This window comes from Ambystoma mexicanum, chromosome 12 (genome assembly GCF_040938575.1).
Source record: "Ambystoma mexicanum isolate Mex_15411 chromosome 12, UKY_AmexF1_1, whole genome shotgun sequence".
In the NCBI taxonomy this organism is placed as follows: Eukaryota; Metazoa; Chordata; class Amphibia; order Caudata; family Ambystomatidae; genus Ambystoma; species Ambystoma mexicanum.
In genome coordinates, this window is record NC_090936.1 from 679,664,190 (window position 1) to 679,689,898 (window position 25,709).

Below are 25,709 nucleotides of genomic sequence, written 5' to 3' on the forward strand. Positions count from 1 at the left end.
ATTCCTTCGCACATTCTGGGGCATATCACCCACAAGGAAGACGCGAAGATATTATTTCCTAAACCTGGCAAAGACATATCCATATGTGGGTCATATTGTCTAATTGCGTTGATAAATCTGGACACTAACATTTATATGAAAGTCTTTGCTAACAGGGTGGAAGATTTATTACCCTCATTAATACACCCGGACAAATCAGGTGTTATAAATCAACGGCAGACACATGACAATATTAGGAGAACGTGCCATATATTAAAGAAAGTTGAAAATAAAAATATCCAGGCTGTTCTTCTGTCCCTAGACGCTGAGAAAGCTTTTGATCGGGTCGAGTGATCGTTCCTCTTTCTAACTTTGGACAAAGTGGGGTTTGGGCAAAAATGTATAGATAAACTATAGACTACCTAGTGCTGCTAGACTATTAATTAATAGCCTTTTATCTCCTCCTATATCTTTACAATGGAGAGCAAAACGAGGGTGCCCATTGTCATCGCTGTTATAGCCCTTCTTACCAAGATCAGCAAGATGGAAACAATCCGAAGGATAGATTTTGGTGGAGTCCCACATAAAATGATGGCATACGCTGATGATATGCTGCTTTTGGTTTCTGAACCTCAGATTACATTACAAGCGTCAGAATATGAGCTAGAAAAATTTGGCAAAGCTGCTGGCTTAAATATGAATATAACTTAATCAGAAATTAATATAACTTAATCAGAAATTTTAAATGCATCCCTCATGGATGTTGACATGCAGCTTTTACCATCACATACAACATTCGGGTGTGCTCAGGAAGGGATACAATTATTAGGTGTGACTATAACTCTCACAATAACAACGTTGTATGAGCCTAACTATCCCTCTCTGCTCAAAGAAATTAAGGGCCAATTGTTAAAATGGGGTCCATTTTCAGTATCATGGTTGGGTAGAATCAATTCAATAAAGATGGTAACGCTCCCCAAGTTCCTGTTCCAAGCACTGCTAATCCGAGTCCCCGCCTCATTTTCTCAAATTGCACTGGCCGATTTCCTCATTTAAACAGAACAACAAGCCCCCATGGATAGCACTGCACATGTTAATGACCCCCAAGACTAGAGGTGGCCTTGGGCTCCCAAATTTTCTAAAATATTATCATGCAACACAGATAAGGGTCCTGAAAGAATGGTGTGCAGAAAATCCTAAGAAAAGATGGGTCCAGATGGAAAGGGCGCTTGGTGGGTGTCGGCTTGGAGACAAACTTTGGTTAACTAAACAAAATCGGCCCCCTAATATGCATAAAAGCCAGATCATGAGCTTAGTTGAAGAAGTGTTGGACACTGCAATAAAAACATACAAATTGACAACCTTCCCCTCACCCCTTACACCGCTATTCAATAAACCACAATTCATTCCATTCCATTATGCACTTATCATTCCCTAAAAAGGTATTGAAAACCCCCTCATGTTCCAGGAAAGTATTTTTGTGCTAGAGTCTTATGTTGGGGCCTACATGTAATATAGAGTTGGAGGACCTAGGACAACCTTGTCCAGTCTTCCACCTCTCATCTCCTCCCTTCACGCACCTCAGCACATTGCACCACCCTTTTCAACTGCGACATTTCGCTACTAAATTACGTTTCATCTCATATAGTTATTAATTTTTTTACTGGCTCCTGCAATCGGAGCCCTCCATTAGCTTGTCTTGACTTAGAAGCAGATTTTTTCTCGACACTTTATTTCAGCAGTCTAACCCAGCAATAGAAAAGTCTACACTTTTGATTCCTTTTCCCGTAAGGTTGAGTTTTTCAAATATAACATTACTTGTGACACACCTGTCATGATTTCAAAATTCAACCAACGCAATGAGTAAGATGTTGTCACTTGCAGACTTGGTATTTCTTGAAATGATTGTAGAACATGTCTATTCAATGTGAGTGGATCATAGCCGGGGAAGAGTTCTTGCAAAAGGGACTTAAAAATGGCTCGATAAATTGTTTGTTTTTTCATGATAGACTTGATCTCAATAAGATCATTTCCATGTGAAGTAACCATGTCATATGAAATGTTTGGAACTTCATTGCAGGGGTCTACTCTCAGTTGACCGACTCTAGTGTGCCAGATCTAGTCTGGCTTCTCAATGTATTTATTGTTGGCTCACTACCATTGGCTTGGCCTGCAAAATTGAGGACTCAAACATTTTGTTTTAGTCCTCTCAAACTCCAGCATGGGGTCTGGCATAAATTCACATGTTCATGATTATTCCCCATTGGGACTCCTCGTTAAAGAAAAAAAACAGTTCCGCTTTAGACTGAAAACTGTATTTTACACAAACCAATCACTATCCTTTGGGTCATGCTGCTCCCATCCCATGACAATCGTCTCCCTAAGCTCCACCCCTGGTGGCCATCTTCAGATTTTTACTGTACGTTTCAGTGTTGGGAGTCCTCTTGTATCGCTTCGAGCCTTTTTGATATTTGTACAAAATTAGTCTCTTTCGACCAACGTTCCATCTCCCACCATCGCTCGAATAGTGACAGCGGGGACCCGTTGTCGACGAAGACCACCTTCCATGGCAGATCTTCTTTCTCAGTTTTTCGAATGCCCAGTGTTGGGCCTAGTTTGCACATTGATGATGTCAGAAGAGATGAGGAGTCACTTCAAGCTCTGCGCCAAGTGCTGGCCTCGGAACATCTACGTGAAGGATCGACACCTCAAGTGCCTATGTTGCCTGCATGTGGACCATGATGAGGGATGCAAGATTTGTTGCAGTTTCCTGCTGAAGCCGGGAAGGACCGGCCAGGAAGGATTCGGCCTCTGGACACTGTCATGCCTCACCCAGGATCAGTCAGTCACACGAGAGTGCTCCCTCTGAGAAGAGGACAAGTTCCTTTGAGAATGCCTCTGCCCAGAGGATCCAAAAGAAGGCTAAAGACCACGCTGACGATCCTGCTAGAGTCGCTGTGGCCGCATGACCCAGTTTGGGAAGGGCCCATTCCCCGTCTCCATCCTTAGTGAGTCTCCCGGTGGAGGGGATACCTTCTGTGAGGAAGTCCCTGTCCCCTTCGAAGCACTGTTCCTCTTCTAAGGACAAGGGAGTGTAGAAAAAGCCAACAGCCCCATAGACGACGGCCACGTCTGCAAAGGCCCAGTCTTCGTCGATGCCCACTTTGTCCTCCAACGTCTTTGTTACGCTGACGGTGACCCTATCAACGACTGCTCTGTCGATGACCAGGGCGACTGCCATCCCATCGACCATCGTTATTTCAGCAACGGGAGGGGCCATTACAACCGTGGTGTCCACGGTGAAGACGGCTACGGGTGTATTTACCTCCGTGCGACGACTACAGATAATGCACCTGTGCGTGAACCGGCTCCCATCATCGCCTCCTTCCCTAAGGATTCATGGAGATTGAGGGAGCTGCTGCTCCCGACGGATATATACCAGCTCCGACGACAACCACCTGCCTGATGGTTACTATTCGGACCATTAGGGGAGGCTCTGCCCCATATCCCAAGAGGGAGCCGGAGCTGCTTTTTTGGCCCACGTTTCAGCCCAGAGCCGGCACCTGCAATCCCAGTCACGCCTCAGCCAGCTCTGAGGGACATTTATTTGGACATTTTAATGACCCTCCACACCTTGGTGTCGGAGATTCAGCAGAGGCTACCTGCTGCTCTGGTCCCTGGCCCAGTCAGTAGCCCTCCGAAACCTCCTGTGAGGAGTTCCCCTAGGAAAAGTCCAGCAAGGTCAAGGCGCTTGTCAAACCGTGCTAAGCCAGCAACCTAGCCCTGCAGACCCAAAACGCCGGCCGGCAACACCGCCCCAGCACTGCCCCAGAGTGTAACGCTCACATGGTATCCACGGGGACGTCACTCAGCCTGTTCTGACCTCTTAAGACCTCAAACCCTTCCCTGGAGGCTATTCGACTGGAGACTGGGCCTGAAACACAGGATTGGTAGAGTTTAACTCCCTATTGTCTCTGTGTGCTCGAACCCCTTCTTCCCTGGGGTCCAACCCTTCCCTTTGATCCACAGCTCACCTTGTTTTCTTGGATAGTGTGCTCTCCGTCCTGCTTTCTGCGCAGGGGCACGTTGATTGACCCGGGCTCGTTGCTGCCTAGTTACTTCACTGACAAGAATCCGACAGGTAAGTGTAATGAGTCTTTTGAACAGTTCTCTAACTTCGTTCCTTTCCTTCCTTAGATGATGGCCGGCGTCCAGGGATGGCGGTGTGCTGCTGAGATGAGTAGCGCTGAAGGTGAGTGAGAGCGCGATGCACGATGTACCCCTTTCGTATTTGCGTTGAACTGAGTTCTTTTTTTGTGTCTTTTAGGTGCCGCGACATTTTCAGCGTGGATGCCGGTTATGAAGAACAAAAATGCGGTGGGTAAGCGCGGTATGCAGTACCTCTAGATGTTTCCACGCTAACCTGGAGTGTCTTTTCTCTCTTGCAGATGGATGAGAAGATCCAGAGACAGAGTTCCCCCAGAGCGGCTGGGATTCAGGTAAACGTTTGAAGCTCGTATAGTATTTAAAAATAAGCGAAGATTTGCAGAATGCTTACTAATGCCTTTTTCTGTTCTTTTCCCTTTTCCTTAGGAAGCAGCTAGCCAGGATGGGAATGACACCGCCAAAGATGCCACCAGAACGGAAGGAGCGATGAATGATGGGCAGAAGCGCCGCAAGGTAAGGCTGTTCCTAACGGTGTTCTTGTTGTTGCAGCAGCTCAGCGCAGAAGAAAGATGCAGGCCTACTTAGACCGATCCGAACATGGTGAGTGTCACGCTGCAGGTGCAGAAAACGCAAAGCATGTTTCTCAGCCTGGGTGTGGCTTAAATAGTCTCTGGGTATCCCAGGTGTCTCTGGGCTGAACCACACTCAAAAGACTAGACCGCACATGCAGTTCTGGGAACCGAAATATGTGGGGGCATCCATCTTGTCCCCATCAATGCACTACAAGTCCAATCCCCAATGTTATCCTATGGGAGTGAGTGAGTCTGGTGCCACAAGCGCCAAGTCTGACTCCAAGTGGGTCTTTGGAGGGATGGAGAGGCCCTTGAGGGCCATGTAGGTGATCGTGGCTTGGCTCCAGCCTGACATCTTGGAGAGCTGGGGACATGAGGGGCAGGAATCATGACAGCCCACTGCCCCAGAGGCTGTTGACCCTGGTAAGGGAGGCGCCTACACATATCGACACAGGCACGGACACTGCATCAACCCATACCGTTAGTACAGGCTGATGGTGGACCTCTGGGCATGGAAGAGACTGGGTGAGGTGGCTCCTTTCATAGCATTCTAGCGAGGGCTTCCGCCCTGTTCAATTTGGTCATGGTAGAAAAGGAGGGCTTCCTTTTTCAGTGCCAGGAGTCTTCACGGCAGATGGTCATGCCCATCCCACTGCTGGACGATGTTTGGGAAGAAGGGATGGGGCTGTTGAAGAGGCCGAATACTGCCCCTCACAAAAGAGATTGACTGGAGAATAAGTATAGGGTGCTGGACTCGGCCCTCATGTCATTGAGATTGCAGCCTTCTCCAGACTCTGTGGTGTCTGCCGCTCCCTGGAAACGCGTGGCAAACCCATATTACTCATCTATAGTGCCTTCAGACCAGGAGAGGAAGAAGCTGGATGTGATGGGGAAGCACATCATGTACACCGCGGCTTCCACCATCAAGGCTGGCAATGCCTTGCCCATCCTATCCCGGTATGATCGGGAACAGTGGTACAAGCTCGAGCCGATCCTTGACTTCCTGTCAGAGGACAAGAATACTGATGCCCTGGCCCTATTCCAGGAGGGCAAGGTTGCCTCGGACCATGCTATCACAGTGGCTCTGGATATTGCAGACTCTTGCATCCGCCAGATGGGCAATAGCGTGCCCCTTTGACGCCAAGGTTGGCTGAAGGCTACAGACTTCAGTGCGGACATACAGTCGAAGGTGGTGGACGTGCCTTTGAATGGGAACAGTTTGGTCGAAAAGATGGTGGACGAGATGCTCCAGCTGATTAAGACAGACAAGGAGAAGGCACGGTGCCTGGGGACACTGAGGTAAAGGAATTCATCGTCCTTTCATTCATTAAGAGGGAAATCGGGAAGATCCTCCAAGGGATACTCTGCACCCTATCGTCACCCCTTGCGCTCTACCACCCAAAAGGCCTATAGAGGTGCTTGCTGTCCTTCGGCAGCGGAGGACACGGTCTTCGCCCACAGGCCAGGACACACATGTCAATGCATGCTTGAACCGGCTGTGGATCCTGGCCCCCACATTCGCACCCCAGTGGGCGGCCGGCTCGCAAACTTCATTGACAACTGGAAGGCCATCACCACAAACAAATGGGTGCTGGACGTTCTTCATCAAGGTCACACCTTGGAATTCCAATACGGGTGTCCTGGGATTTCTCCTGTGGCACGTCAAGAACTTCACATGGCCCAGCTGCTGCAGGAGGTTCAGGCCATGTGTTAGGGAGAATTCTCTTATAAGGCTAATTTCCCAAACCTAGTGAGTCCCCCAGCAGCGTTGCTGGATTTTTGGGGTTTGTTTTTTTCTCCTGCTAAGAGTGAGACTCTTTTCCTCCGACTATTAAGCATGATTTTAGGTATGTCTTTGACTCTTTGTGTGATTTTGGGCTATGGGTTCTTTTACTCCATAGGGTATCATCTATTTTTGTGTATGTGTTACACAGCATCCTCAGTGCAGTAACACAGGGGTGTCATAGCGACCCCCAAACATGGACTCCATACCCTGGGACTGACTACTGTCTCCCAGGGCATGTAAAGTCACCATTGACTTTACTAATCTTAAATTGTGAACAGAACCAGTACAAACCATCATATTGTGGAAGTACTGGAAGGGGTTAATTATATTGCCCCTGGGTCTGTTTTCCAAGGGGGCACTGTCCAGCCCCCCCTTGTCGAGTTTCTGGCTGGAGGCAGTGGTTACCACGCAAAATATTCCACCGGAATATTTTCTATGGGATTTTCCCATTGATTTTAAACGCACCACTTTTTGGTACAATGTTAAAGATACCGCAGGTTTATTTATTTAATATTAAATCCACGGTTGGGTCTTTTTGCCAGAACTCTTTTCTAAAATGGCGTTCGTGTCCGTCTCTGTAACTCTGACCAAGATCGAGCCCTTTGTTCCACTTTTTGGCGGGCTTCTCCACAGAAGCCCTCCAAATGGTGCCACTCTGTCTGGGTTCCACAGGATGGGTGGGGAGGGGAATTGGCACCCTGGACTGCGTTGCCTTAGCAACTCAAGTCGCACTCTGGTCTGATTGGGCTCACCACTTAGCATGTATGAGTGACAGCTAGGCTCTTGAATGGGGTATTTTCTGCATAAAACCAGGGCCTTTGGGACTGGAACTTCAGAAGTTGCCACAGGACCTAAGAATCCGAAGAGGGAAGAAGCTGATCCATCTGCAACGACACCTGCGGTGGAGCCCTGCTGCAACAACCTCACCACTTTACCAACGACAAGAGAAGAAGATCTGCTGGACAAGTCTTCTTCCTCTGAGCTGGAGGGACCAACCAGTTCGCCCATTTCACCTTCCAAAGACGTCTCTTGGTCGAATCGCCTGTGCCAAGCACCCCGGCAGCCAGATAGCCAAGCTTCACCACTTTGACCGCGAATAAAAGGAACACACCATTTACCGACGAACTCCGCGGCTGGTTTCATCCTTGTGCAGTGCAACGACTCCATTTTTCCTCCTCCACGAGATCCTCTCTTCCCCTGGTCGAAACAACGAACTGCAACCACTGCCAGGAACAACTGCCACCGCTGGAGCTTCCTCTCTATTTAAGGTACTGTGTCCTGCCTGGCCTCCCTTTCTTCGGTTTGCCCAAGGTGATCCGTAAATCCTCGGCTTTCCTACTGGATTGGTCCCAGACCTTCTAACTTTACCTTCTTGAATCGCCCAACCTCTTCTGAACATTCTGCAAAGACTTTTAGTGCATTTTAAACCGTGTGATCCTGGGCACATTTCGCTTTGCTCCATTTAAAGTGGGCCTGGCCTATGAACTTTGGCTCTACAGTATATACTGCCTTTATTCCCTTGCTGAGAACTCCTAAAAGTGTTGGTACCTGTTTTATTTCTATGCTCTGCCTTTTTCTCTCCCTTTAACTGAACTATTGGAGTGCCATCAGGTTGCGCGCTCACATCTGTTTAACAAATCGTGGGGTTTTACTCTGACTTGTCTGATAGTTATCAAGGGAGGTGTGTATACTTTACCTGACTGTGTTTTAACTTGCTTTTGATTTAGAGTGCTAGTATATTACCTAAAGTGTGTTTTTAAATAAATAATTATATACTTTTTATACAGAGCTCTGGTCAGTATTGGTTTGCTCTACTGTGTTTTTAGCCCTATTGTGTATACTCCATTTACTGCCCTACTCTTCTTGAGAGAAGTCTGACTGCTCAGCCACAGCTACCAGGTAAATCTGGGTGGTACAGACTGCTACCAATTGGGTTTACTGTTTACTCCTGTAGTCTTAATCTGTTTGCAGTGTTCCCCAAGGAAACTGCACAGGATTCTGCCTAACACCATGTTAAGCAAGGGGGCGATAGAGCCCATCCCCAAGCACCTCTGGTGCTCCAGGGTGTACTCCAAATACTTTCTGGTACGGAAGAGTCAGGAGGGTGGCGGCCAATCGTAGACTTCAGACACCTCAACAAGTACCTGAAATCCCAGAAGGTCAGGATGGTCACATAGCAGCACGTGCTTGGCCAGCTTGAGGAAGCGGATTTCCTGGCAACCTTGGACCTGGAGGACACCTTCTTTCATGTCCCCATTAACACAAAGCATCGGAAGTTCCAGCGGTTCATTGTCCAGGGACGGCACTATCAGTTCAAGGCCCTGCCCTTCAGCCTGAAGTCAGCTCTGGGGGTATCCACGAAATGTTTGGCTCCGGTGGCAGCCTCAAGGGGATCCACGTCTATCCTGGTCTGGTCGATTGGCTGATCCGCTCTCAGTGCCACGTGCCTGGCAATCCAGCATACCACAGAGACCATTCGCCTTCTGACAGATTCTCCATCAACTATCCGAAGTCCTGCATAGAGCCATTGCAGAACACTCTGTTCCCAAGTGCCCACCGCAACACAGTTGAATGCTTGGTGACCCCCTCATAGGAGAGGGTGACCACCTTCCTGGAGAAGGTGCAGAACCTGTCGTCGGCACAATCAGTGACAGTGAGAGCAATAAAGTTGCTGTTGGAGATGATGATCTCCTGCATTCACCTTGTCCCATTGTGCAGATTTAAATGAGACCTTTTCAGGAGTTTCTGGATGCACTGATCGTTCCCTTGTGAGGGGCTCTCCCTTTACACCCTCACTCCGTATCCGCTCCTGCTACGTATGATCAACACAGTCCGACAATGTCATTGCAGGATGATGGTCATCGCTCCAGCATGGCCACGGCAGATCTGGTACCCAGGCATGCTCTGTCTGTCAGTGGCACGTCCATCAGGCTGCCTCTGCTTCTAGACCTTCTCGCCAGGCAAGAAGGAACAATACTGCACCACGACACAGTGTCACTGAGCCTCACGGCCAGTCTCCTGCATCCCTAGAGTTTTGACAGAACTCACTACTATTGGAATGCAAGAAAATCCTGGCTAAGGTTAGAGCTTTGTCATTGCTGTTTTGTTATGGCCACAAATGGAAGTGGTTCACAATGTGGTGCAGGACTCAGAAGATTATGCCTCTGTGGATCATGGCTCCACAGCTCCTTCCATACCTGCTTTCGCTGGCCTGGGCTGGGCTGGCTCACGCCTTTATCAAAGTGCACCTAGCAGCCATATCCAGGGAACACGGATGCCGGCCTAGCCCTCCCTGTGGTCACACAAGCTCGTCATCGAGTTCCTCAGCGGCATCATCAGGATTTTTCTGCTAATGAAGGCTCCGGCTTGGGAGCTCAATGTTGTTTTGACTAAACTTATGGGTGCCTCCATTCGAACCATTGCATCAGGCCCCATTGAAGTTCCTCTCATGGAAGAATTCCTATTGGCCATCACCTCAGACAGGCAGGTTGGGGAGATTCAAACACTCTCCTGCAAGCAAACTGTAATTGTCTTTCCATGCTACAAAGGTGGTGCTACGGAGCCACCCTTTAGGCCTTGATACCAAAGGTTCCTTCTGACTTCCATCTCAACCTGTCTTTGGTACTGACCGTCTTCTTCCCGAATCCTTCTGAAAGGGCGTTTATTCGCTGGACGTTGCTTGTGCCTTATGTGGCACGCACAAAGGACTTTCGAAAGACATCTCAACTCTTTGTGGACTTTGTACCTATTAATCATGGGAAGGCCCTGTCTAAGGCTTCCATATCCAGGTGGCTCTCTGGCTGCATCATGCTGCGTTATCATCTGGCCAGCAGACCACTACCAGGCCAGCCGAGGGCCCACTCCACCAGAGCCTTTGCTGCGACAACAGCGTTTCTCTCTGGTGTGCCCCTGCCCGACATCTGCAGGCCTGCTACATTAAGGTCCAGGCACACCTTCAAGAGATTATACTGCATCAACAGGGATTCCAGGGAGAACTCCCGGGTCGGCCAAGCGGTATATGCAACCTGTTTGCTTGAGAGGAGTCTGTTCCAGGGGTAAGTGTATTGCTTAGGTCAGGTACTTGTCAGTTGAGCCTTGCCACCTCCCATGGTTGTGTATATGTACTGCTGTTTAATAGTATTCATGAGCATGAGAATACATGCCAGACCCCATGCTAGAGAAGAAACAAGTTACTTACTTGTAACTTCTGTGGTCATGGGTCTTGAATTCACATGCAAACCCAGGGGTGGAGTTTAGGGCGACGACTGTCGGTGAATGGGGGCAGTCTGATCCGCAGGACCGTGATTGGTTCCCTAAAGCATTGAGGCAAGTGGCAGGTATTTTGTTTTTGGCGAGACCAAGACCCAGTAGAACTTATTACAAACCATCCTGCAGTAGTAATGAATAAGTGTAAAACTAGCTTTTGTGATATGTGTTTAGTTCCTTGCCACATCGGTTGATGGGCTTGTGTGATGCTGCAAGGAGGGAGGAGATGGATTGGTGGAGAGGGGTGCCGTTCTTACCATGCAAAACAGGGGTGGTTGAGGCTGTACAGCAGTGATGCTTTTCGTGCCTTAATGGTGGTTGTGGGTGGCTTTGGTGCTATGTGATGGCATGGGAGAGTGATTGATGGTGCTGTTACCATAGAAGCTGAAGAGATGAAAGCTTCTGGCAATCTAATTCCATGCTGTAATTGTAATTGGTTATTTATAACACGCTTAATACCCAGAGGTTTGTAATCGCGAACCCGGGGATTGAACCTGTTTTGTTCTGTGTTGTTGTACTTCCAAGGCGAGCATGTTGCCCCTGAGCTATCCTCCCATGCTGGATTGGTTTCAAATAGCTGCTTACCATGACTGTGCCAAAACTAACATGGACACTACAGAGCAACACCCAACGGCCACAAGCAATTGTATTACATCGGTCAAATCCTGGTAAATTAAAACATCTTCAAGGCAATACTCCTTGTCACACCTTCGCTGTAGTGATGGAGTACCCTTTACAGGGATTAGATATACAGATTTTGACTTTGAGCATTATTGTGAAGATCTGGCGGATTTCTTCTAATAATCACTCTACATCATCGTAGGGTGCCTCCATAGTGACAAAGGTGGGGTGATATAATTTTTCTGAATATAGGTATTGTATTTGAAAGGGCATCACCTTCTTGGCTCACAAGTTCGATAACATTGGAAATTCTAAGCTTTGGAGACTCTGATGTTTAAGTGTAGCATTTTATTTACTCATTGCCAAGAATATGTACTATGAGCACACGTATATTTTAGGTTTTGCACTCTAGGTCAAGGGTTTAAGGTGACATTAAGGGAAAATTGGCATCATTATTTCAAGTTGCCTATATAGTTCCTGCTTTCTTCATAAGCTTTTAGACCTCCTAACTTCAATTACAAAGTGGGATATTACTGCTAACCAGCCTAGGGATTTTTGTCAAAATGACAAACATTTGAGCTTCTTTTGCCCTCAAACATTTACTTTACCCTTTCTTTCCTCTTTCCTCAATATCTAGCTCTCAACTTCTACCTTCCCCTCTGCTTTCAAACGTGCCATCATCATTCCCCTCTTTAAAAAACCCACTGCTAACCCTCTTCTTGTCTCAAGCTTTCGTACTATTTCTCTCTTACCCGTTCTATCTAAACTCCTTGAGCATCTTGTTTATTCTCAAATCTCCTAATTTATTTCTGGTCTATCTCTTCTTCCTCCAACGCAGTCTGGCTTTCGTCCCCGTCACTCCACTGAAACCGCCCTGACTTATGTAATTAACTCTCTTCTCACAGCTTTGTCCTTATTCTTCTGAACTTATCTGTTGTTTTTGACACTGTTGATCACTCTCTGCTTGTGAACTCCTCCTTTGGCTTTCGTGGCTCTGTTCTATCGTGGTTCTCCTCTTACCTATCCAACCAAACTTTCGCTGTCTCCTGGGGTGGCAACACCTCTTTACCTCTCCCCCTCAATCACAGTGTTCCTCAAGGATCAGTACTTGGTCCGTTTCTATTCTCCTTATATACCTCTTTCATCGCCCCCATAATCTCCTCTTTTGGACTCTCATCACTTCTATGCTGACACTCAGCTGTTTCTTTCGTTCTCCTCTTTCATGCCTGACATTCACTCTACTCTCAACTTGCCTATCAAATCCTGGATGACCTCCCACTTTCTCACTTTGAATGCCGGTAAGACCAAAGTCTTATTCTTTCCTGCAAACACTCTCCCTCCACAGTCTCCTCCCCCATACATCTACTTTCCACCTTCCAGCATACCCATCTCCCCTACAGCCCGCAATCTCGGCCTCTACTTTGACTCTAACCTTTCCTTTGCCCAACATATCTCTTTCACATCCTGCACCTGTCGCTTTCATCTCTACAACATTCGCAAAATCCACCCTTTCCTTACTTTCCACGCCTCAAAACTTTTCATCTCGTCTTTAATCTTCTCTCGACTTTTCTACTGTTCTGTCACCTTCTTTGGTCTTCCTCACTCACGCCTTGCTCCTCTTAAATCTATCTATCATTCAGCCAGTTGCTCACTTTTTGTTCTTCCTTGTCGTGACTCAATCTTCTTCTCTTGCCTCACTTGGTTGGTTGTAATTCCACTCTCAATTTAAATACAACTTTCTTTGCCTATTGTTCAAATCTCTATACAGACTGGACTCTGACTATCTTGCATCCCTCCTTTCATTCTACTCTCCCTCTGTCTCTCTGCTCCTTGGATCTCTTTAGACTGACTGTTCCCCATCCTCCCTGCACTCAATCCTGCTTTCGCTCCTTTCAACTCCTCCCCCCTCTTCACTGGAACTTGCTCCCTGTGTCCCTTCGCTCTATTACTTCTTACTCTCTATTCCGTTCCTCCTTAAAAAATCACCTGCTTCAGTACCCTGATTGTCACTGCCTGTACTTGATCCATGTATTGCTCCACTGTTCTTATGTAATGTTGATAGCCTATGTAACCCAAGTTACCTGTACCAGATCCATGTTTTGCTCCACTGTTCTGATGTATTGTTGATCTCTTATGTAAAGTGCTTTGGATAAAGGCGCTATATAAAGAACAATAAAAATACAAAAATACTTTCACCATCTCTTTATCCATTTGGAAGCTAGAACCGGCTTACTTGTTTACTAAGAGTGTTAAATAGTTTTAGTTTGAACTGTTTTTACTTTGATTTGTAGTCCTTGCTTCTACACATGTTATAATAATAATGATGCCATTCGTATATAGCACTACACACCTATAGGTCTCAGAGTGCTGAAATTACAGAAGACATTATTATACCATAGAGTGGTACTCAATGTATCGACCTCGGAAGGATGGAAGGCTGAGTTGACCCTGCCGGTATTTGAACCTGCCACGGCAGGTCGACCACAGATATCAGAGGCGAGCGCTTAGCTTGCTGTGCTATCTGACCAGCTTTACAGTTACTTAACAGCAAATACGTTTCTTTGAAGCATGTTTTTGGAACAAGTATGTGTACTACCTTGTGCACAATAGTAGTTACTTAACAAATATTCTACTTTGAGAATGACAACAGTTCTTTGTGTTCATAGGAAAAAATATATGAGGAAGGTGACCAGCATTTACACTCCAAAAAGTGCAAGAACGAAATGGCAGTCACTTGAACGTCGAATCACTGACATAATAATGCAAAGGATGACCATTTCAAACATGGAAGCTGATATGAATAGATTGCTGAAGGTAAACACATTAACAGTCATTAACACTTGTTACTACATCTATTTATTAGCATTCTTTTTAATTGACTGCATTATTTTAAATTTCCTGATGACCTGATGAAACAGAAAAATTCCAACCCTGCACCAGCCATAAATCTTTGTATTTTTCTTTTTTTACCTTTTTGCACTGTTACCATTTTTGATTGCTTAAAGGTGTTCTGTAGTAGCAGTAACCTTTAAGTAGTAAAAGGTACCACTAACACATTTGTATTTTAACATTCGAAGTGATTGTGTCCTCCGACGTATTCCTCATCTTAGATATCTCCTTCCAGCTCTGCTGGCCTCGGAAATGTTTTTCTCTCTAGAGGGCGCTGCACGTCGACGTCCTCCGAGTCGATGTCCCTCGACAGCCGCCGTATCGACGTCGACGTCATCCTGCCTATAAAGGCCGCGCGCAGCGTCCGTTGCTCAGTTCCGTTTTTCCGCGCTTACTCAGTGCCTCGGAATACCGTTGCTCAGTTCTTGTCAGATTAATCCTATTTACCTCGAGTTATTAGACCCGTACTCGATGGCTTCCTCGTCGGAACCGACAACTCCTCGATCCGGCTTCAAAAAATGCCGAGATTGTGGGAAAAAGATGTCGCTGACTGACCCTCACAGAGTTTGTCTGTGGTGTTTGGGAGCTGAACACCATTGTTCGGAATGCGAGGACTGTATGTTCATGACAGCTAAGGCCCTGAAGGAGCGTAGGGGGAAGCTGGAGAAAGGTAAGACTTTTAAAGCTTCTTCTTCGTCGACGAAGTCGAGACACTCGTCTCCTCGTCACCATTCGCGCTCCAGCTCTCGGAGTGGGTCCCATCACTCCTCGAGATCGAAGCACTCGAAGAGGAGACGTCGAAGATCCCCTTCTCCGTCTTCCTCTTCCTCTGTTTCGCCAAAAATAATCCCTTGCCCCACGAAACATAGTTCCCGGGCTGAATGGGAGGAATTCCGCAAAAATATGATGAGCGTCTTCGAGAAAGCGGCCTCGACCCCCTCGAAGACTGCCGAGAGCGGAGCTCTGGTCGAAAGACCCAAAGGTCAAAAACGCCGCAAGTCGCAGTACCCGGCGAAGGAAACCTCTCGAGCGCCTCTCGAGCCCTCGAGTAGGACTATGACCTCCAAACCTTCCTCGAAGGTTCCGTTGACGCCGTCGACGAGGGTTCCGTCGACGCCGAGGTCGGTGTCTTCGACGCCATTGTCGAAGGGACCTTCGACACACGGGTCTGTCGACTCGACGCCAGCTTCGGCGTCGACGCCAAGAAAAGTCACGGTTACGACACACCCAGTGACTATCCCCAGGTCCTCGACGTTGATGGCTTCGAGATTGTCGAGTAGAATTCCAATTCTGTCGAGGTCTTCGAGGCCTCCGCCTTTGTTTTCGACGCCACGCTCGAAGCCTTCGACGTCGGCATCGACGACATCGACGTTTTCGAGGCCGATAATGACAAGTTCGGCACCCTCTGCCTTGGAAATGGGATTTACTCCCTTTATGAGTTCAGAACAATTGAGAACTATGTCCTCAATTTTGGAAGAGGGTGAATTGTCTGAACAGGAAGACTTATTTGAGTTGCAGGGACCTGTAACCCCAATTAGAGAGGAATTTTCCTCTGAAGAACGCAGGTTAAAGGATCTTCATGATTCCTTACATGAGGCAAGTGGGTTAGACACTTCCCCTGAGGTGGAGTTTGTTAGGCCAGACCCGGGGGAGCATGCTGAAACCCCCTATAGAGCCTTAATGGCCAAGATCACAGAGTTCATGGGGTGGTCTGTACCTTCACAATCTTTCCAACAAGATGACCTCACGGATATTCTTGACAAAGGCCCACAGGAGGATCCTGTGGTGCCTTTTCATAAAGCTCTTCAGAGGAAGATCATGACAAACTGGGAAACCCCAGATGTCGTACCAGCAGTAAATAAAAAACTGTCTACAAAGTACAGGGTATCTTCTACAGACCCGGAGTTTTTGTCTAAACACCCATCCCCAGAAAGTCTGGTGGTACAGGCAGCATCCTCTACCGATGTCAAGACGGCTTATCCTACCGTCCCACAGGACAGGGACGATAAAAAATATTATGTTATGGCAAAGAAAGTCTTTTCAGCATGTAGCATGGCGTTAAAATCTGTTAATGCTACTTGCACCCTTGCTAGGTTCAGCCATACACTTTGGGAGTGTGCTTCTACAGTGGCTGACTGCATCCCGGAGGGAGAAGAAAGGGATGCGTTCCTGAATATTATACAGGACGGTAAAGACGCTATGTGCGAATCCCTCCAGACGGGCATTGATTCGGCTGACAGTATCAGCAGAGCAATGGCGGCAAGTACATCAATCAGGAGATTCGCTTGGTTGAGAAAGTCTGGTTTTGCCCCAGATGTGCAAGCCAGGCTCTTGAACATGCAATTCGATGGCTCTTCTTTGTTCGGGAAAAAGGCGGATGACAGTTTAGAGAAACTGCAAACTTCAAAAGCAGCAGCAAAATCCCTAGGAGCAGCAATCCGTCAGACTCCTTTTTGTCCCACAGGAACCTCTGCGAGGGGCAAGTCCTTTCGCTTCTACTCTGCATTCGTAAGAGGTAGAGGACGACTGGCTCAAAGGGGACAAAGAAGAACTACCCGAGGTGGACGGGGTAGATATTCAAAAGCCGCAGCAACAGCAGGTGCCTCTTTACCATCGGCATCTGCAACAGCCGCCCCAAAACCACTCTGAGGACTTCCCTCACAGGACACCTGTAGGAGGCAGGTTGACTCAACATCTGGCGGTATGGCAGGCTATCACGTCAGATGCTTGGGCATTGGAAACAGTTGCCCAAGGTTACTGCCTGCCTCTCCTACGTATACCTCAGAGTCATCCACCGGGGATCAGCTCTCAGAAAGCTCCAGATCCGCTCCTCTTGCAGGAAATTTTGGACCTGCTAGTGAAAGGTGCCATAGAACCGGTACCTGTAGCGGAGAGGAACAAGGGCTGGTACTCCCCTTACTTTCTCATTCCAAAGAAAGACGGAGGACTGAGACCCATCTTGGACTTGCGAGAATTGAAAAAATTCCTCAAAAAAGACAAATTCAAGATGGTCACTCTTTCTCAGATCCTCCAGGCCCTTCAGTTCCAGGACTGGTTGGTATCTCTGGACCTTCAGGACGCTTATTTCCATGTGCCTATCCATCTCAAACACAGGAAATACCTGAGGTTCGCAATTGGCAACTCTCACTATCAATTTCGAGTGCTGCCATTTGGGCTGACCTCCGCCCCGAGGGTCTTCACCAAGTTAATGTCGGTAGTGGCTGCAAGTCTAAGGAGGGAAGGGATTCACGTCTACCCCTACCTGGACGATTGGTTGATCAGGGCTGTTTCTTCGGAACAAGCTCAGATCCAGCTAAATCACGTGTGCCACTTCCTTCACAGACTGGGCTTCTCCCTTAATTTAAAGAAGTCACAAATGATACCATCGCAGAGACTCCAGTTCATAGGAGCGATCCTGGACACTTCCCTGGGAAAAGCCTCGCCACCAGAGGTGAGGGCTCAAGATATTCCACAGATGGCTACCAAGTTCCAACATGCCCAACGTCTCCCAGCCTTCGACTTTCTGAGGTTGCTAGGCCTCATGGCATCCTGCATTTTCCTAGTGCCAGAGGCTCGCCTGAGAATGAGATCCCTCCAGTGGGCACTGAGGACTCAGTGGTCACAATTCTCAGGGAGAATGACAGATCTTCTTCAGGTTCCCGACCGAGTAGCTCGAGACCTTCAGTGGTGGGCCTGTCAGGAGAACATTCTGAAAGGAGAACAGTTTTGGCAACCCTGGCCAGAGATAACAGTAGTCACGGATGCCTCACTCACGTGGTGGGGAGCCCACGCCAACGACTTGACCATCAGCGGTCGTTGGTCTCCATCGGAGTCCAGACTACATATCAACCTGTTAGAGCTGAGAGCCATCAGACTTGCGCTGAAGGCCTTCCTGCCAGCTGTACAAGGGAAGAACGTCCTGATAATGACGGACGACACGGTGGCCATGCATTACCTCAACAAAAGAGGAGGCGTAGGATCACTACCCCTGTGCAGAGAGGCGATGCAGCTCTGGTTTTGGGCAATCCAAGAAGGAATCTCTCTATCGGCAGTTCACCTAGCCGGAGAGAAGAACTTGACAGTGGACGCTCTGAGCAGGCAGAACACAGTCTCCCACGAGTGGGAGCTAGCTCAGGAAGTCCTTCAAGAGATCTTCGCCCTTTGGGGAAACCCTCAGGTAGATCTGTTCGCCACCAGCCTAAACAGGAAATGCGAACTGTTCTGCTCAAGGGAATTTCCCCCGAGAGGAGCTCTGGGAGACGCTTTCATAGTGGACTGGGAGTTTCCGCTTCTGTACGCGTTCCCACCGGTCCCTGTCATTCCTCAAATGATCAGGAGGTTGAGAAGATTCCGGCAAACCATGATCCTAATTGCTCCGGATTGGGCCAGGAGAACGTGGTACCCGGACCTTCTAGACTTGTCCATCTGCCCTCCAATTCAACTTCCACTCAGAGAGAACCTACTCTCACAGAAGGGAGGTCAGGTTCTCCATCCAGACATCAAAACCCTCAACCTTCACGCTTGGCTTCTGAAAGGCTGAGTTACAAGGATTGGGACCTCCCTGATGATGATATGGAGGTGTTGCTTTCGGCAAGGAGGCCAGCAACAAAGTCTTTATACCGCTGCCGTTGGAACAGATTTTGCAGCTGGTGTAGAGAACAGAATATCGACCCTTTTTCATGTGGTACACCAATGGTTTTGTCCTTCCTACTATATTTGGCAAATATAGGCCTTCAAGTTGGCACCATTAAGGGCTATCTCGCAGCGCTATCCATCTTTAAGCGTACTGCGGAAGAACCATCCTATTTCAAATTACCCTTGGTAATACAGTTTCTAAAGGGGTTAACCAATGTTTATCCCCCAAGACCATTCCAAGTTCCCCTATGGGATTTAAACTTAGTACTAACTTTCCTGATGGGCACACCTTTCGAACCTCTCCATTCTTGTTCGTTAAGATTCCTTACCCTTAAAACTGTTTTATTAATAGCACTTACATCTGCTAGAAGGGTGAGCGAATTACAAGCTCTTTCTTGTAAACCCCCTCACACAATATTTCACAAAGTTGTCCTGCAAGTGAAGCCTAATTTCCTCCCAAAGGTGGTTTCTGAATTCCATATCACTCAGAAGATTACCCTACCATCTTTCTATCCTCCTCCTCACCCGGGGAAAGAGGAAGAGAGGTTACACAGGCTAGACCCTAGGAGGGCTTTAAGTTTTTACATCAGTAGACTAGCCAGGATAAGACAGGCAGACCAGCTGTTTGTAGGTTATGCAGGTCACAAGCTGGGGTTACCAATAACTAAGCAGACCATTTCCAGATGGATCATTCTAGCCATTCTGGAATGTTATAAACTGGCAGGGAAAGAGCCCCCTCAAAACCTTAGGGCTCATTCGACCAGAGGTATTGCAGCTTCATCGGCCCTCAAAAGAGGTGTGCCGGTTAAAGACATCTGTGCGGCCGCTACATGGTCATCTGTCCATACCTTTACACGTTTTTACAATTTGGATTCCTCCTCCAGTCAAGAGACTAGGTTTGGAAGGGCTGTACTGCATTCTATTCATCAATAGAAGACAGCGTGAAGTCAGTACTCCCTCCTCCAATAATAGAATACTGCTATGGGAGCCTATCTAAGATGAGGATTACGTCGGAGGACACAATCCCTTCGAAGAACAAGTTACTTCTTACCTTGTAACGTTCTTTCGACGGGATGTTCCTCCGACGTATTCCTCATCGACCCTCCCATCCATCCCCGCAGTTCTACTTCCCTTGTTGTTGCAGCTTACGCTCCTTCAGGGTGATTAGTTTAGTCCAGAAAGTATTATTGTGGGCTACAAAATGGAACTGAGTAACAGACGCTGCGCGCGGCCTTTATAGGCAGGATGACGTCGATACGGCGGCTGTCGAGGGACATCGACTCGGAGGACGTCGACGCGCAGCGCCCTCTAGAGAGAAAAAAATTTCCGAGGCCAGCAGAGCTGGAAGGAGATATCTAAGATGAGGAATACGTCGGAGGAACATCCCGTCGAAAGAACGTTACAAGGTAAGAAGTAACTTGTTCTTTGTTTTACTATCAAGCATCCTTCGTTTCAAGGTTTTGATGTAAATGCTATTTCATGTAGTTTAAAATCACATGTTCTGCTTTCATTTTTTTTTTCTGAGATGTTGTGTGTACTTTGTCTTTGGGCTTGGGTGTCTTACACACTGCCAAAAGGTATCCATGATGTCTCCTTTCATTAGGTCCCCCAAGAGTGCATTACTTCTCTCCCAAAACTATCTATTTTGGGAGTGGTTTTCCTAGAAGGACTCTGGGGTCAATCAGCTTCTCTGTGATGACTGTAAGGAAATCATGGTGGCAACAGTAATGACAGACAGACAGACACAAGTGATCACAGTTCAAGCGTGTTTATTGAACTGTATAATGGGTGAGATAAATGCCTAACCTAAACCTAATATGGGACCATCAAATAATAATAAGGCAGTCCTAGTGTCGTCTCGTCAAATAAAAAGGACCTATACCAAAAAAAAAACTATTGCCAATCCTTACTACTAAATTACAAAAAGAGTGTGGGATAATGTTTACCAGGAAAGAAAGAAGTGTTCACAAATTGATAAGTCAGGATGGTGAGGCTGGGTCTCCCTTCCCCACGTTTGAAGCACGGGACAAGGTGGAACTCTCAAGCACAGCACACTCCTTGGCCTCGCCAGCACGAGGTTCACAGTTCAGTTCAACAATATCAAAAACTTTCAGAGGCTAAGTCTCCTTGCAAAAGTCTCTTGCCTTAGAACGCCTGTGGTGTTTCACAAAAGACAAACAAACAAAAGATCTCTCTGGGATTTTGCACCTCATGTGATTGTTCTTGGCCCCCAGGATCTCCCTCTTCCGGGCTCAGATCCTCCTCACAATTTGGGCCTCCCTCTATGGGGTTCACTACAGCCCCTCTTTAACACAGTTCATGTATTTCAAATACAATTCAAGGTTTTTTTTCTCCTAGCTTTCTCTCGGCATCCCTCTGTCTGGTTCACACTTGCCTTATTTCACAGTTCACAATCTTATCGGAAAGCAGGGATCCCTTCCCTTAGCTTTCCTCTGGCAATGGATCAGAGACTTTCAGTTGTACAAGGGATTTGATGTAACCCTTGTAGAACCACTCTCACACCATATGCCACCCTTTTCTAGGGTCTTCTGGTTCTTGTAGTTTCAAAAACGGGTCCTGGTCAGTCTCTTTTCGAATGAGCGCCCATGTGGCACCAGACCCCTTTGCACCTGGACCTCAACTGGGCTTTCTTTAAAGTTCAAACTGACACACAAGTTCTTCCTCTTGCAAATTCCTTGTGTTCAAAATGTTGCTACTTGCAATCTTGGACTCAGTAAGGTTTGGTTTGCTATCAGCTTCCTCCGACTCAGAGGCTGTGCTGAATCTGTTGGCTTCTTTGTCCTCTGGAGTCAAGAATAGTGCCACGGTAGCCAGTTTGCCTCTCCGCCTGTGTTATCAATGCGGGAGGCCCCCGTCTACCATTGACATCTGCTTCTCCGCATGCCAACTGTAACTCCCGGTTTTATGGTTTCCCTTTCAGAGGCTTTGCGGGTCTAAGTTGAAAAGGACAAGGGCAAGGGCAATTCCCCCTTCGTCGTCCTTCCACGCCTTTCTTCTCTGTTTGAACTGCCGGTTTGGTGCAGCTGTCTCCTCGTGCGTTCGGTCTTGCTCAAAGTGTGCTTTCGTGCTTCGCCTTTTATCCCTGTGGGTAAAATAAAGGGTCGTTAGGTGTGCGTGATTGTCAATTGCCTGACACTGCCTGACCCGTGTGTTGGGACATGTCTCAGTCTTTTGTCTGTTACAGTGTAAGAAAGTGTTTGTGCGGGGAAAAGGGGCAAGGGTAGAACTTCTATATATCCTACAGGGTAGGATGGGGAAAAGGTGTTACAGGAAAGGGAATACTGCGTCTCAACCCTCAGTGTCCCACTTCCACTCCCCGAAGACCCCTCGCCCAGTTGATCTTCAATCAATGGTCCACCCCCAGGACCTGGATCCAATAGTGATGTCCGTGTCCTGGGCACCTGGACTACAGATCTCCGGGGATCAGTGGGTGAGACACCTTCAGGTTTCTCATATGACTAAGGTGTTTCTTATTGGTTCATTCCAAGGGTCTGCAATCTTCAGCTCTCTAGATGTTTAGGACTAGTGCTCCCATCATTCCAAGTCTGCGTAGTCAATGGTGAGGTATCATAGGAGTTATAGTAAAAAATATCTGGAAAGCAACACGATGTAGACCCCTGGCGTTTGGATATTCTATTCAATGTTTCCCACCCCCTTTCTACTCCACCAAAAACCTGAATGCGTTTAATCCCTTTTTTTCTTTGTTGTTTGTCAACCTATTTCTTTGTGTTTATGGGTATGCAGCTTAACACCAACAGCAATTGGCCTGATAAGTACCCTTCCCCCCCCCCAACCCACAGCACAATCAATAAACGGCCACTTTATATTTAGACTCGCAGATATTTGAGTAACTTCCTTTACGACACCTAATATTCAACTTGCCTCTAACCGCCCCGCCGATTTAACCACAATGTAATAGACTCAGTGCTGTTAATCTTGATGCACATGTGTAATCCTTATTAGATTTTGTAACATATTCTCGGAAATAGTTCAATTAATCTTAGAATAAAGTGGCACAATCCTGTAACATGTAAGAAAGCTTTCCATTCCACATCTTGGAAAACCATTTGTCAAGTGATGGCACATGCTTCGACTTCCAATGGGTAGCTAAAGACATTCTAGCTTCTAATAAACCTTTTATTAATACTACCTTTTGTGACAATCTCAATGTGTTATCATTGGCAGTAAGCCCTACTAAATGTCTCAGGAGCACGCTTCTCACTTGCACCTTTGATGGACTGAAAGGTCCTGAATACAGCTTTCGCAGTAATTTTGAAGCTTTGGGCAGTATTCCCCAGATATGTAAATATGTTCCCACTCCACTCCATCCTCTCAGTAGATCCCCCCACTTTTCTCCAGTAAAATGCTTATTTTGATCTTAGTTAAGACACGATCTTGAGATATGTATGTATGCTTGCTCAGTGTACTGTACACTAAATGAGGATTTTTGAAGTCCTTTCCATAGTGTTACCTGTTCCTTTCCCTTCAATTCCCTGTGGCACATCATTGCATATACCGGGAGCCCTGAATTATACTGCAACCTAAGACATATGATGAGACATGGCTCTTTGTAGATGAAGTTGAAAAGATCATTCTTTCTAAATTGGTCCAGGCTCTTGTTGCCTCACCTCTATATTTTCCTTGAAGAACCCAATGCTGCAGTTGACAGTACTGAAACATTTCAGACACTCCTATCCTAGTTTTCTTTGCCTAAATCAAAACCTCTTATGCCCCCATCCTGTGACCCTGTCTGATATGTTTGTGCATTCCCCTTTTCTCCATTCATAAAAATTGTTTTTGTAAGCCAGAGTGAATTCTGGTTTGTAGAATATGGAGGTTGCTGGTCCCGGGAACATTGTGTGACTTACTTTTATTACTATGTAGTCCCAGATCTTTCTCTGTTCGGTCATAATTATTGTGCTGTTTCCCATCGGGAGGTTGATAGTATATCTAAGAGGGCGACCCACTAGAGCATCCTCCTAAAATCCTTGTTATGTTATGTTAAAGTATTGGTAAGGCACACCTGGTACCCGTAGGCTGATGGGCGCAAACTCACAAACAAAAAAGAACAGAACAAGGGAAGTAGTCATGACTAGGCTGTAAGAGCAACAAAGAACCGCAAGTATTAAGCAAAGAGTAATGTCTTCAGCAACTTCTTAAAAGGTTCAGTTGAAGCCATTATTCGAAGGGTGGGCGACAAAGCATTCCATGCGATGGGAGCCGCTAGTTCAAAAGAGCTCATTCTAGCTTTATTAGAATTCCTCCGAAGAACTCTAAGGGTGTTGGTGTTATCAGCTCTTAAAGTCCTTGCATTGTCTTTTAGAATAATGACCTCCTTCAGATACAAAGGCATTTGGCCCATGATGCATTTGTGTGTGATAAGAAGGAGTCTAAATAGGACTCTGGCTGCAATCGGAAGCCAATGAAGGCTCCTTCGAGCCTCAGAAACATGGTCCCTTTTGCCTAGGCCCTTCACCACTCTTACCACCCCGTTCTGAATCACTTGGAGATGTTGGATCTCTGCTTTCAGGATACTTACCAGAAGACTGCAGCCATAATCCAGTTTTGCGCTAATAATGGCTCTCGTCAGGGTGTCTGCATTTTTCTCCGAAATCAGCGGTCGTAGGTGGCAGAAGAGTTTAATAAAATAAGACTAAAATGAAACAAGATTGGTCACTTGGGCCTTCATGTTCATATGTTTATCCAGATACACTCCCAAGGTTTTAACCTTGGGCAGGATCTCTGTTACGGAGAATTCTCTGCTAAGGCTAATTTCCCAAACCTATTGAGTCCCCCAGCAGCTTTGCTGGATTTTTGGGGTTTATTTTTTTCTCCTGCTAAGAGTGAGACTCATTTTCTCCCACTCTTAGGCATGATTTGAGTATGTCCTTTGACTAGGTAATGTGTTTTATGGGCTATGGGGTCTTTTACTCCATAGGGCTTCATGTGTTTTTGGTATGTGTGTTACACAGCACCCTCAGTGCAGTAACAAAGGGGTGTCGTAGTGACCCCCAAACATAGACTCCATACCCTGGGACTGACTACTGTCTCCCAGGGCATGTAAAGTCACCATTGACTTTACTAGTCTCAAATTGTGAACAGAACCAGTACAAACCATCATATTGTGGAAGTACTGGTAGGGGTAATTCGATTGCCCCTGGGTCTGTTTTCCAAGGGGGCACTGTCCAGTCCCCCTTGTCGAGTTTCTGGCTGGTGACAGTGGATACCATGCAAAATATTCCACCGGAATATTTCCTATGGGATTTTCCCATTCATTTTAAACGCACCACTTTTTGGTGCAATGTTAAAGATACCGCCGGGTTATTTATTTAATATTTATTCCCCGGTTGGGTCTTTTTGCCAGGACTCGGTTTTAAAATGACGTTTGTGTTCGCCTCTGAAACTCTAACCCAAGTCGAGCCCTTTGTTCCACTTTTTGGCGGGCTTCTCCAAAGAAGCCCTCCAAATGGTGCCACTCTGTCTGGGGTCAACAGGATGTGTGGGAGGGGGATTAGGCACCCTGGACTGAGTTGCTTTGGCAACTCAAGTCGCACTCTTGTGATTGGCCCAGTGGTGAGCCGCCCGTCTCACCACTTAGCATGTTTGAGTGACAGCTAGGCTGATGAATGGGGGTTTTGGTGCATAAAAGCAGGGCGGCTTTGGGACTGGAACTTCAGAAGTGGCCACAGGACCTAAAGAATCCGAAGAGGGGAGAAGCTGAGCCATCCTCAACGACGACACCACTGGTGGAGCCGTGCTGTACGAAACTCACC

General features: G+C 47.0%; 1 protein-coding gene across 8 annotated transcripts in view; it reads left to right on the top strand.

Annotated features, from left to right (window-relative positions):
- KIF21A (kinesin family member 21A) overlaps nt 1-25,709 on the top strand; it is a 2,335,619-nt gene that overhangs the window by 1,268,289 nt on the left and 1,041,621 nt on the right. For all 8 annotated transcript variants that reach the window (XM_069629214.1, XM_069629217.1, XM_069629219.1 and 5 more), the window contains one exon: nt 14,058-14,205. In XM_069629214.1, coding sequence (XP_069485315.1) covers nt 14,058-14,205 — 148 coding nt within the window. The remainder of the gene's footprint in view (nt 1-14,057; nt 14,206-25,709) is intronic.